Source organism: Trichoderma gamsii (assembly GCF_001481775.2).
Source record: "Trichoderma gamsii strain T6085 chromosome Unknown Scaffold_17.2, whole genome shotgun sequence".
NCBI classification, from domain to species: domain Eukaryota; kingdom Fungi; phylum Ascomycota; class Sordariomycetes; order Hypocreales; family Hypocreaceae; genus Trichoderma; species Trichoderma gamsii.
In genome coordinates this window covers 3,667-15,835 of record NW_020171354.1, presented here as the reverse complement: position 1 = coordinate 15,835, position 12,169 = coordinate 3,667, and the positions used below count along the sequence as shown (strand labels likewise).

Genomic DNA, 12,169 nt, shown 5'->3' with positions numbered 1-12,169 from the left:
CCTAACGCCAGTCTGTCGCACATTTCTAAGGTCGCGCTCGCCCGAACTGGAAATCAGCTTCTAAATAGTATGCCCTAGAAATTCCTCTCGTAGGTCGCTTCGTTTCGGTGCAATCAGCGGGTGAAGTTGCGCGAGGAAGGTGATAAGCCACATGAGATAGCAGCTGACGATAGCGAGAATGAGAGATGATCGCCACAAGCTATTAACAAGAAGCCATCAGAATTGTTCGTTATTCGATAAGGAGTGAAGAACTGACACTTGATTCTCGCCTTTGGGGGACATAAACCAAGCCGCTGCGCTTAACGCAGCGATGACCACGAGGCCGATGAAGATAGAATACCTGTAGATGGATAGGAAATGATTGCATTAGCTCAAGGGACTCTTCAGCGGTGCTGGTCGTTCATACCCTTGCGCCATGTTGATTTGCTGCCCTGGGGTGTGATGGTAGGTCCAGAAATGGCGGTTTGTTTTAGCAAAGAATGACTGATGCCGCAACTGAATGATGAAGCTGTACCCCCGGACCTCTACTAAGCCGCCATTAGCATGGTTGACGCACCATACTTCTAGGGACCGATCGGTTGTACCACATGGTTAATTTTTTTAGCTTAAATTATCTAGCTAAGAGAAAAATTATTTACTAAATTATTATAATAATAGTCATGTTATATTAATCTACTATTAATAGTAAAGTTTATTAACAATACATTTTTAAATGATTTTATTAAATAAAAAATCTAATTAATAATTAATAATTCAAAAATTCCTAAAGCTTATATAGTAAGTTATAATTACTTATTCAAATGTTAATAAATATACAATAATTCAGTTTAGGTATTCAATTAATGATTGATTATACATGTTTAAAATGCTGTTGACTAGGCATGCTGTATAGAGCCGGCGTAGTGCAGCAGTCGAATATTGTGGGTACTGCAGATGAGCTACTGACTATACACTCAAACTTCTCCCCGCGAACCAGTGGCCATACTGAACCTCAACTGCGCTTTGCTGCACATAGGTTGACCATTGACTCTCGCAAAATGCGGCCGACCCTACGAGCCCTTGCCAACTACCTGGAGCCTGGAACTCCCACCGGACTCACAGGACTATGGACTCACAAGACCCCCCGGTCGACCTTGTTGTATCTGTATAGCACGACGCTGAACAGGCTGCAATCCATACCCGAAACATCCCTCTATCGTCAATCTGTCGAAGCGACGACCAAGCATCGTATGAGCCTAGTGGAAAAGTTCACTCCTCCCGGATACGAACAGTGGGCTGTCAAGGCGAAGGAGCTCATGCGAAAGAACCCCCATCAATTCGAGGCTGCGAGTGATCGAGTTGACGGCAGTGGAGCCAGGACTTTCAAGTTTGGCAACCGCATCTTCGTGGTTGGACGGGAACACGAGGCTGGAGACATCCGACTGGAAGAGTGGAATGGCGAAAACGAATTGGGCAGAAATGGCGAAGTCATCGAGCCCGCTGCAGAGCACTTCAATGACGAAAAGCTGGTGTGGGAGGATGAACCCCAGCTTACGGCTGACCAGTAAGGCCAGAAACATATTTGAACATACTCGTCAGATGGCTAATAGATGAGATAGGGTCAAGGAGCTTGAGCAACAGCTGGGAGCCGGTCTTATTGAAGAAGTCATTGAGGTCGCGGAGGGCGAATTACAGTTGATTGAAACCATGGAAAAAGCCCAGGTGTAAGCTTATCCCATTCTATGACATTCTACTATTAGATTCACTATCGTTCATTATTGCTAATACGGTCTACAGCTGGGACAGCTTGGAGGAACAGCCGGCGCAAGGGCAGTGGACATATTTTGAACGAAACTCATCATGAGACTAGAAGCTACAGCACACTATAGTCTAATTAAATTAAATTTGTAATGCTATAAAATTTCCATCTATGTATTAAAAGTAAAAAGGGATTTTTAAGTATAAGTGCGTTATATATTAAATAATATATTTATATATATTAAAAATAGATATTATATATAAATAATATACTAAAAGTAAAATTAAAAGTTTATTTAATTATATATTTTAAATTATATATTATGTATTATTTTTTTTAAATTATATATTTAAAATTATATACTTTAAAAAAAATTACTTATTTAAATCAAATTATTATTAATTTATTATTAATACCTTAATACTAGTAGTTTAGCTTGAACTAGGAAAGTGTACTAAATATGCATGTTAATGCCTAGGTTGCTTCGCGTTTACAGGCTCTAAGCCGTCTCAACACAGCTTAATAGCTGCTGCACAACCCGCGTCTGCTGGAAGTTATGGCCACCATCAAACAGATCGATGGCCGTAGTGTAGGCTACCTCGTGCCGAATCGGAAGAGCATCTGCTAAACCCTTTCTAGGTCCATCAAATCCAGTCGGGGCAGGTAATTGTCGACCTGTGCTCTGTGGTCAAGGAACTTGTTGAGAATAGTATTGACTCTGGAGCAACAATCCTAGGTCGGTGTGAAGTACAGCTACGGCAAATAAAGCCTTGTGATTGACCTGTGCTGCTCTGCAGATGTTCGTTTTAAAAACCAAGGCCTTGATTCCATCGAAGTTCAAGATAATGGATCTGGAATCGCACCCGCCAACTACAGTTCCGTTGCTCTTAAGCACCACACGTCGAAGCTTTCGTCATATACTGATATAGCGTCGCTGCAAACATTTGGCTTTCGCGGCGAAGCTTTGGCATCGTTATGCGCCTTATCTATCCTTACTGTGACAACATGCGTCGAACAAGATGCCCCTAAAGGCTCCAAATTAACATTCCTGCAATCTGGAAAGTTGGAAAACACCAGCGTTGTTGCAGCTCAGAGAGGAACCACAGTCAGCGTGGAAAATTTGTTTCACAATCTGCCTGTCCGACGCCGAGAGCTTGACCGTAATATCAAAAGGGAGTGGCACAAAGTTATTGCTCTACTTAACCAGTACGCATGCATTCTAACGAACGTGAAATTCTCCGTATCCCAGCAGCCTACGAAAGGGAAACGAATATTACTCTTTTCTACCAAGGGCAACCCGAGCACTCGTGATAACATTATCAACATTTTTGGCGCAAAAACGTTAGCCGCCTTGATCCCTCTTGAGCTGGACCTAGAGATCAAGCCTTCAGGAACTCGCCGTGACGTGCGATCTGACGAAAATTCAGCGGCAAACAGTCATGATGTTCGTATTGTTGGTCATGTCTCAAAGCCCGTTCACGGGGAAGGCAGACAAACTCCGGACCGCCAAATGTTTTTCGTAAATGGCCGACCCTGCTCGTTGCCTCAGCTGGCCAAAGTATTCAACGAAGTCTATCGATCATACAATAACTCACAATCACCCTTCATTTTCGCTGACGTCCAGTTAGACACTATGCTGTACGATGTGAACGTGAGTCCCGATAAACGATCTATTCTATTACATGATCAAAACAGCTTGCTAGATACTCTTCGTATCTCCCTATCACAACTGTTCGATTCTCACGAAGACAGTATATCAATTACTACGTCAGCTGAGAACGTAAAACTGCTTTCTTCTCATGCCAAGGTCGCCAAAACAGAACAGCCTCGTCAAATTCCCAGGAAAATGATCCTTAAAGCTTACACTGCTACTACATCGGACCCCAATTCCGGCGATGAGAGCAGCAAGTCCAATCCCGCCAGTGATAGCGAAGAGTCTGAGCAGGATGATATGACCGTCCCAGCGTTAGGCGCAAGATCAGTTAACGCAAGACTTGGAGGCAATAGAGTGGGAAAACAACGTCTAGATGATGGCCCCGAGACATCGATCAGTACAAACAGTATTCAGCCTCCAGACCCAGAATCTTTCCGCCAAGAAATTGCTACGTTAGTAGGCCGTTCACCACCAGATAAAGGCTCATCAACCGCATCCAGCACCCAAAGCAGTCCATGTCATAATAAGACTCCACACGACGATCCCATCCCCATCATCCATACGCAAATTTCTACCTCTTCGAGCATCAAGTCACCTGATATGTCTGCAGTGGACATCGGCGGCCATAGCTTGGATAACACGACAAGTCCGTCACAGGAGTCGAATATATTCACGAGAACAGCAGATTTGGAGGATGAGCCTCTCGAAAGCGAAAGACTACGTTCTAATTTTTCCAATTTTAATCAAACAAAAAAATCAATGGTTCAATCTGGCCCATCTCAGCTAGATCTTGAAGCAATCATCCAGCCATCTCCACACGGGGCACAAAATATCAAAGATACACCCAATGATGATCTTACGGATAGTTCCGCGCATGATTTACAGAATTCTGCAGAGGAGGGAGTAAAATCTAATGCTACGCCAATAGATGATGGCTCTCCAACCAATATAATTAGTGCGGGCGATATCACTACGGAATCCAAGGCCCAATCCTCCAGACCAGCAAGGCGAAAGGAAGCTACAGTGAATCTCGTACAGCATTTGCGCGTGCAGAGAGACAAAGTTCAGCGAATGAGCACTGCGTATCTTCCTCGCCGTAACTTTTCGTCTCCATATACAACGCAGAGTGCTTCCTCTGTAGAACGAATCGACGCCAGCGATGCGGAGTCGAAACTCCCTCTTATCATTGCAAAGGGGGATTTTTCAAGAATGAAAATCATTGGTCAGTTTAACCTTGGTTTTATTATTGCCGTTAAACCTGCCAGACGCACGAGTACGGACAATGACGGAAAACATGACGAACTTTTTATTATCGACCAACATGCTTCTGATGAGAAGTACAATTATGAGAAGCTGCAGAATACTACCGAGATTCAGTCTCAACGTCTTGTTCATCCTATGAGGCTTAGACTAACAGCCCTTGAGGAGGAAATCATACTGGAGAACTCTTCAGCGTTGAACGCAAACGGCTTTAAAGTGACTATCGATACGACGGGAAACTTGCCTGTGGGTTCGCGGTGTCACTTGATGGCATTGCCTCTGAGTCGAGAAGTCACGTTCAAACTGGAAGATTTGGAAGAGTTAATATCTCTTCTCGGTGATAATTCAGCCGAGTCTTTGTACATTCCCCGTCCTTCGAAGGTGCAAAAGATGCTCGCTATGAGAGCATGTCGCAGTAGCATTATGATTGGCAAGGCCATGACAAGAAGTCAGATGCATGCTCTTGTTAACCACATGGGCGAGCTGGATAAGCCCTGGAATTGTCCTCATGGGCGACCCACGATTCGACATTTAAGTCGCCTGCAGACGTGGAGTGCAGTAGGGTGGAAGCATGATCTGCATACCGACTCGATTGCAACTTGGCAAGACTATCTAGGAGAAGCTAACTAGGTAAATACCATCTATATTGTAGGTTTACAGGGTGCAGGATGGATATACTAAGTGTCTTGTCACGTCTACTACGTCTTCATATACTTATTACTTACCTGATGCGTGTAAGATGTCTGTTGATTGGCAACCAAGGCGATGATAGATATACATCTAAGATACTATGTATACATTGGTAATATCAATATATGCAACCATTTCATACTTCCATCCAAGTTCGCACCTGGGACATGTTTATGTCTTTTACAGAATATCCACCGAGCTAAACCAGGCCTCAAACGCGATTGGTTCTCTCAGCCGAGGGGCTGCTTTTGGCTAATCTATAATGGCGAGCTTAAATGTTATTCGCAGGCACAGCGTAGGATTGGCTAGATGCTACGCGGTTAGATATTGGCTGCCCGTAGAATACGCTTCTAAACGCCGATTTCTATGCCACCTCACTGAATTATATCAACCAAATAAGCTGTGCTAAAACATTTCCCCCAGACAGTGTGTCGCGTTGCTGACAAAGTTGATGTGGGGCAAACGGCGTTCTTGCGCATTCACAAGCTTGAGTGCTACTAGGCCTAGTACCTGGTTGTATATGCAACTGTTGAGACTACAGACTTCACCTTTTGTATTGACTTCACTTCGCCTTCTTTTTTTCTTTACCTTGTTTTTTTACGGCAACGTTGTGGAAACTCACCGCTCAGGATGGCTAGCACTGACGATGTAAATTTCGAGCTTCCCAAACTGCGCACTTCCTTCTCTCTAGAGGTGAGCACCCATTGCATGACTCTCGCGTTTTAAGAGGCTAACACTACATACTTTTTCGCAGAATGACACCAGGTTTCTCGGCAGTGATGATAACATTGCAGGTAGGCATCACAGCCCACCTAAGCAGCTATACTGTGATACAAGCAGTGAATTATTAATCTCAGTAAACAACATATAGAGTTCTTTGACGTCAAATTCTGTCCCTACCAGCCACTGGACCATGAGCCCGTCTTTGCTGCGATCAGTAAAAAACATGTAAGTTGAACGAACAGCGGTCAATGTACTTTCTGGCGCTTCTATCTTGTATGATAATACCAGCTTCCTGACACGCTCAATTAGGTGATCATCTGTCGACTCACCAAGGACCCAAATGAATCTAATCCATGTCAAGTTATCAATGTCATACGAGACGACGATGTAAGCCTCTTCCACGCTGCCACATGTTTGCCTTGACTGAGCTGTTTCTAGGATGAAGCCGCTAGTTGTTGCTGCACTTGGACGATGGATACTCTGCATGGTAAGCCGTATATCTGCATTGGCGGCGTGGATGCCAAAGTCAAGATATACGACGTGATTGATGGACAGTTGGTCGAGGTGCGCATCACATTTCTCTAAACACCAGAAATTGGATCTGAGCTGAATGGTCCCATGTGTTTAGTGCTTTGTCGGCCATGGCGGGGTGCGTCTTCTACCAGCAACTCGCCTTTGGAGCCAGTTAACTCATTGAAGCAAAGGACGTGAACGACCTAGCAACTTCTCCGATTAATCCTCATATCATCGCCTCAGCCTCTGATGATACAAGTATACGGATATGGAGCTTTGAAGAAAAGCACAGGAGCCAGCCCTGTTTATGTATCCTTGCTGGAGAGGGTCATTCGTGGAATCTCCTCAGCGTAGTAAGATAGATGCCTTCGCCACCGAGAACGATCTATCACTACCTCAGAGTTTCCGCTAACTTTTCGTAGGCTTTTCACGAAACCGGCCGATATCTTTTATCGGGTGGTCACGACCAGATCATTAATCTAGTATGAGATCAAAAGCCACCTTCTCATCACGAATCGCTAACCGTCCTCATCTACAGTGGACTATTCCCGATCTCCCCAATGAATCAATAGCTACGCCTCTGCAGGTTCATTATCCTCACTTTTCAACTTCTGCAGTCCACAGCGGCATTGTTGACTGGTAAGATTTCATCGAGGCGGCATATGATAGTATTAACGGTAGTCTAGTGTCTCGTTTTATGGGGATCTCATCCTGTCTAGAGCATGCCACGACGATGTTATCGTGTTATGGAAGATCGAGGGATTCTCCTCGGACGATCCTCTGCCAGCCCAAAGCACTGCCCCTACGCCACAAAACGTACTCCCGACAAACTATGAGGATCCCGGGCGACTAACGCGATCTGCCTTTGTCCCTTTAACATCTCCTCAGTGCCCAGTCCAATATACACGACTGTTAGCGTTCCACACTCCGAATTGTGGACCTCAGTTCTTCATGCGCTTCAAGCTACACCATGTTCCTAATCAGAACCCGGTGCTTGCGTTTTGTAATGCCGCAGGTAACATATTCTTCTGGGATTTAAAACGCCTGACGACTCACCGCGATGTCATGTCGGCGCTGGCGAATTCCACTGACAAAAACAAACCACTACAACTACCAAGCTGGCAGAAACCCGTAATTCCTCGTGCAAAGGCAGATACTTCAAGTAAGCCTCGAGCAACAGACAGTGACCAAGATCCTTCGACTCCGGTATATATCAATCAGATAGACTCTTATGAATTCAGCCCAGAGACACTAGAATCATGGGCAACGAAATATAGCATGGAGGATGCTCATGAGCCGTTGCGACACCATAAGATAGAGTCGTCATCGGCCAACTTTGTGGGCAGACAGGCGTCATGGAGTCCTGGAGGAGAATGGTGTGTTGTAGTTGGAAGCTCCAATACTGCCTTGCTGCTGCAGCGTTGGGCTTCGAAATAGTACCGCGAAATAATGGAAGAAAGAATCACGATTTTCTTGGTGGCGAGATCGTCGGATATGACCATTACAATGAAACTAAGGTCCCAGATTTGTATGAGCTGTGTTGTACTGAGAGACTCTTTGGTGCTCTCATATTACAGTCGGAGACGATGCAAGGTCAGCTGAAAGGAGCGATGACATCTCTTTCAGTTGCAAGAAATGGGCGTTCCTTGAATATGGTAGCTGGTCCATAAGTTTCTCCATCCTCAGGTTAATGTCTTGCAGCCCCCTGAGAGTGCGTCGGCAGATTGCTTCTTTTTGTCTTTTGGCCCAGTGCTCTTGTAATCTATACTGCGGCTCAAAATCACCGCTTTCAAAATCTGATTGTTCCTGGTCGCTCGTACTGGGTGATGCCGGCATTAAAGGGTCTGGATACGCAGGTTCTGTATGTTGGAGCCTGATCTCCTTCTCCAAGCGAGCGATGCCTCCTAAATGCTCTGTGTAGATGTTACCCAGTTCGCAGCTCAGTAAGGCCAACCAAAAGTCAAGCGCCGAGAGTTTGTGTGGCATTTTATGGTCGTATGCGTACTGGCGAATCAAGATTTCAAAATACGATTTTATCTCGCTCATGCTGCTAGAATTAAATCTCCATCGAGTTTCAGCCGTTGGAAAAGCATGGCTGCCTTGACCAGGGAGTGAATGCTCTGGTAAATGCTGATTTAAGTTTTCCAGCTTCTCCCTCTGCCGCATGAGAATCTCTGCTCCGATGGACCACAGATTATGAAGCCGGATATCGATGGATTGCGTCCTTGGCTTGAGCTGAAGAATAATGCCGAAAGCTTTGGCGGCTTTTGGGACATCTCCTTGAGCGAGAAATTGCTCAGTCGCACGCAGTATTACATCTAAGTGTCCTTTCCGGTCGTCATCCCGTAATCTTGATCTCTGCCATCCGCCCTTGGGACCTGGCTTTCTTCTCTCATCTTCCTCCAAGTCTCGCATTTGATGTGGAAAATGTTTCGCTGATAGTCTCGAGTCCTCATATTCCGAAAGCCCTGCTAGAGCAAATGGAGTTTTGCCGCTAGGCTGTTTGAAAGCTTGGAAGGGTTGACCACGAGAATGGCTCTGGCTCTCGTGCAAAAGGTTTTTGGGAGTCATGGAGGAATAAGAATATTAATGTCCGATTGACTCCTGCGTGCCCCCCCCCCCTTCTGCGGTTGTTTCTGGTAAATGCTTAGGTAGCCTTAAATTTCGATCTCAAGTCTAGCATAGTATTTACACTAGTACTGAGAGCTACACATTATTTACATGTATGCACCAGCCATATTGCCAGCCCTTACAGCTACCGCACCTAGTAAAACAACAACAACAACAAAAGGGGGAAGTTATCCAACACCCCGATTTCATTATCCAACATCCCAGCTGTAAAAAGCAGCCAGTTCACAAATTAAAGTACACAACTGGCAAATACATTTACCGATAGCACTGATATTATTAGGGAGACGTTATCCAGCACCCCAATTCTATTATCCAACCCTCCAGCTTAGGCGTAGGCTGCTGCTATTATTACTGCTAACTGCTATTATTACTGCTACTGCTGCTACTGCTGCTACTGCTGCTACTGCTGCTACTGCTGCTACTGCTGCTACTGCTGCTTTTACTATTAATTATATATATATAATATTTAACAGTTATGCACATTATCTTAATATATAGAATAGCTGCCTTATTACGCTGCAGCTGGGGTATTGGATAATAAGATTAGGGTGCTGAATAACGTTTCCCTATTATTAATAACAGTAGCAGCCGCTATAGCTGGAATGCTGGACAACACAGTTGGGGTGCTGGATAACTTATCTAAAAAAAAAGGGCATTCAATATTAAGATATCTTATTTTTTTTAACAACATTATTCTGTATTTCACTAAAACTGAAAGTCGTCTCTCCATCATACAATAGCCTAAAAAGCGTCAGACATTCCTCAAGCCATATCGCGATTTCTTCGGTAGCTGGCCTATAAACGCCCTCATGTCAGCTCCCCGTTATAGTGCTGAGAATTTGGAAGTGCTGCCTACTTCTTGCTCCGTCTGCAGAGTCTCCAAAACTGGCGCGAGTTCACTTAAAACTTCATATGCCTTCTTATGATACTCCATTTGTGCTGCAACTAGTTCAGCAAGATTGCGGAGCGGCTCGGGCGTATCCAAAACCTAGGCGTATGATTCATTAGTCGCGACTTCTCTCCATATAGGGCATGGCAGATGAGCCTACATTCTTCATAACACCAACTGCCTCCTCCGTCTGCGTCACAAATTCGTCTTCTGCTTTCTCAATCTCCTCCTGGGCGTCGGAGCTCAACTCAGTGTCGTCCGGATGATCAGTCCGAGCTTGGCCACCAAGCTTGAAGGTTGTTCCCTTTACACGAGCTTTAACAGCATCGAGTGTCAATCTCGAGTTTTCCACATTTTTCCTGGCGCGTGCTGCAAATGTAAGGTTTGTGTTGAGGGTCGTGTTCCATCCTGCGAGGAAACGGCTTTGAATCTGCGAATCCTGGGCAAGACGAGCATCGCCCACTCGCTCCATAGCAAGCGCATATCTTTCCAGAGCGGTCGCTAGAGGATCTTCGCCTGCACCTGTATGATGTTGGTGCAGAAGCTGACTGCTAGACAAACTCGCACGAGAGATGGCATGGCTAAAGGTTTTTGGCTGCGGCTTCGCAGAGGCCGGAGCCACGAGAGCTGCCTGTGCTTCCGCTGTTGATGTAGCTGAAGAAAGGAGGCTGACCTTCTCGCTCACGGTTCGACCCAGATCCTGGAAAGTCTCTTTGATATTGGGAGGATAATCGTATGCTTCAGTGGTGTATTGAGAGCTGTCAAATTATACACATTAGCATCGCCTTGGCATTCAACTTGGCCGAGTAACAGACGTCACTGCAAGCATTCTCTGGTGTGCCTGTTTCAACGCATCCACCTTCTTCTCGAGGTCAATATAATCCGCAGGAAGCTGGGTCTGTAACATTAGCAAGTTAGTGGTGCATTATAGCTTACAGACAGCTTCACATCGCCATTCGCTTACTCTGTCTTCAGCCTGTCCCAGTTGTTCTTTGGTAAACTGGAAAGTGCGCGATGCAAATGGAGTTATTTGCGCGCTGAAATCTCTACCATAATTCGCAATTAGAGTACGACCATTAGACAACTAAAGCAAACTACTATAAACTCACGAGAGATTCTTGCTAAACCTGGAGAAATCCATTGTGAATGATGCTACTAGATGTCTTATTGTTCAAGGTCGTAAGGTGTATTATGGCCGCACTTATTAAGCCACTGGAGGTAGCTTATATAAAATGCTATATGGGAGAGGGGAAAGGAAGGTGGGGGTTAGGAAAAAAAGGGAGGTAAGGATAAAAACCAGGTATAGTACCTATAGTATATAAAGGTATATACTATTATATAGTGTTATATTATAATATATATTTTAATTTATTTTAATTTAAAAAAATATAATATTAATAAAAATTATTTTTATAAATATAAAAGAAATTAATTATTATTTTTTAATTAATAATTAAATATAAGTTATATAAATATAATTTTATTTTAATTAAATAAAAGTAATTAATTAAATAAAAAAATTATATATAAATAAAAATTAAAAATATTAAAAATATTAAAAATTAAACTTTTAAATTTATTAAAATATTTTAAATTATAAGTAAATATTTTTTATTAAAATAAACTTTTATATATTATAATAATAATAAAAGTAAATTAAATTTATAAAATTAATAAGTAATATTATAATTAAATAAATATAATTTTTATAATTTTATTATATATTTATAATAATTTAATTTTAAATTTTAAATTATTATTATTAAATAAAAAAGTTTTTAAAAAATAAATATATATATTTATATTAATAAATAAAATAAAATTAAATATTATTAAATATATTATATAATTATATAATTAATAAATAAATATACTTTATATTTAATATTATTATATTATTAATAATTAATTATTTAAGTTATTTAATAAATATATTTTATATACTTTATATAATTATTTATATATATTAATTTAATATATAAAACTATTAATTTATTATTAATTTTTATATTAAAATTATTTTAAAATATATATTATATTATATTTTTTAAAAAATTAAATTATAATAATA

At 42.4% G+C, this 12,169-nt stretch overlaps 6 protein-coding genes across 6 annotated transcripts; 3 read left to right on the top strand and 3 right to left on the bottom strand.

Moving 5' to 3' along the window:
• Window positions 1-60: 60 nt before the first annotated feature.
• On the bottom strand, window positions 61-579 carry TGAM01_v205416 (hypothetical protein; the record flags this gene model as incomplete). The annotated part of the gene is made up of 3 exons (XM_024549637.1): window positions 61-199; window positions 257-340; window positions 407-579. Coding segments are annotated over 3 exons (396 nt in total), but the record flags the coding sequence as incomplete, so codon positions are not given.
• A 302-nt stretch (window positions 580-881) lies between these two features.
• Window positions 882-1,843, top strand: TGAM01_v205415 (hypothetical protein; the record flags this gene model as incomplete). Its single annotated transcript, XM_018810695.2, has 3 exons — window positions 882-1,543; window positions 1,599-1,703; window positions 1,777-1,843. 3 exons carry the CDS (start codon window positions 882-884, stop codon window positions 1,841-1,843), a joined length of 834 nt encoding a protein of 277 aa, XP_018656105.2.
• Window positions 1,844-2,294: 451 nt separating this feature from the next.
• On the top strand, window positions 2,295-5,282 carry TGAM01_v205414 (DNA mismatch repair protein PMS2; the record flags this gene model as incomplete). Its single annotated transcript, XM_018810696.1, has 3 exons — window positions 2,295-2,327; window positions 2,378-2,474; window positions 2,536-5,282. The coding sequence occupies 3 exons, from the start codon at window positions 2,295-2,297 to the stop codon at window positions 5,280-5,282; spliced, it is 2,877 nt and encodes a 958-aa protein (XP_018656106.1).
• Window positions 5,283-5,972: 690 nt separating this feature from the next.
• Window positions 5,973-8,015, top strand: TGAM01_v205413 (hypothetical protein; the record flags this gene model as incomplete). Its single annotated transcript, XM_018810697.1, has 9 exons — window positions 5,973-6,035; window positions 6,097-6,136; window positions 6,214-6,290; window positions 6,375-6,452; window positions 6,504-6,629; window positions 6,694-6,714; window positions 7,001-7,060; window positions 7,117-7,217; window positions 7,265-8,015. The coding sequence occupies 9 exons, from the start codon at window positions 5,973-5,975 to the stop codon at window positions 8,013-8,015; spliced, it is 1,317 nt and encodes a 438-aa protein (XP_018656107.1).
• Window positions 8,016-8,144: 129 nt separating this feature from the next.
• On the bottom strand, window positions 8,145-9,149 carry TGAM01_v205412 (hypothetical protein; the record flags this gene model as incomplete). Its single annotated transcript, XM_018810698.1, has 1 exon — window positions 8,145-9,149. The coding sequence occupies one exon, from the start codon at window positions 9,147-9,149 to the stop codon at window positions 8,145-8,147; it is 1,005 nt and encodes a 334-aa protein (XP_018656108.1).
• Window positions 9,150-10,032: 883 nt separating this feature from the next.
• Window positions 10,033-11,239, bottom strand: TGAM01_v205411 (hypothetical protein; the record flags this gene model as incomplete). Its single annotated transcript, XM_018810699.1, has 5 exons — window positions 10,033-10,197; window positions 10,259-10,856; window positions 10,914-10,996; window positions 11,063-11,144; window positions 11,208-11,239. 5 exons carry the CDS (start codon window positions 11,237-11,239, stop codon window positions 10,033-10,035), a joined length of 960 nt encoding a protein of 319 aa, XP_018656109.1.
• Window positions 11,240-12,169: the final 930 nt, after the last annotated feature.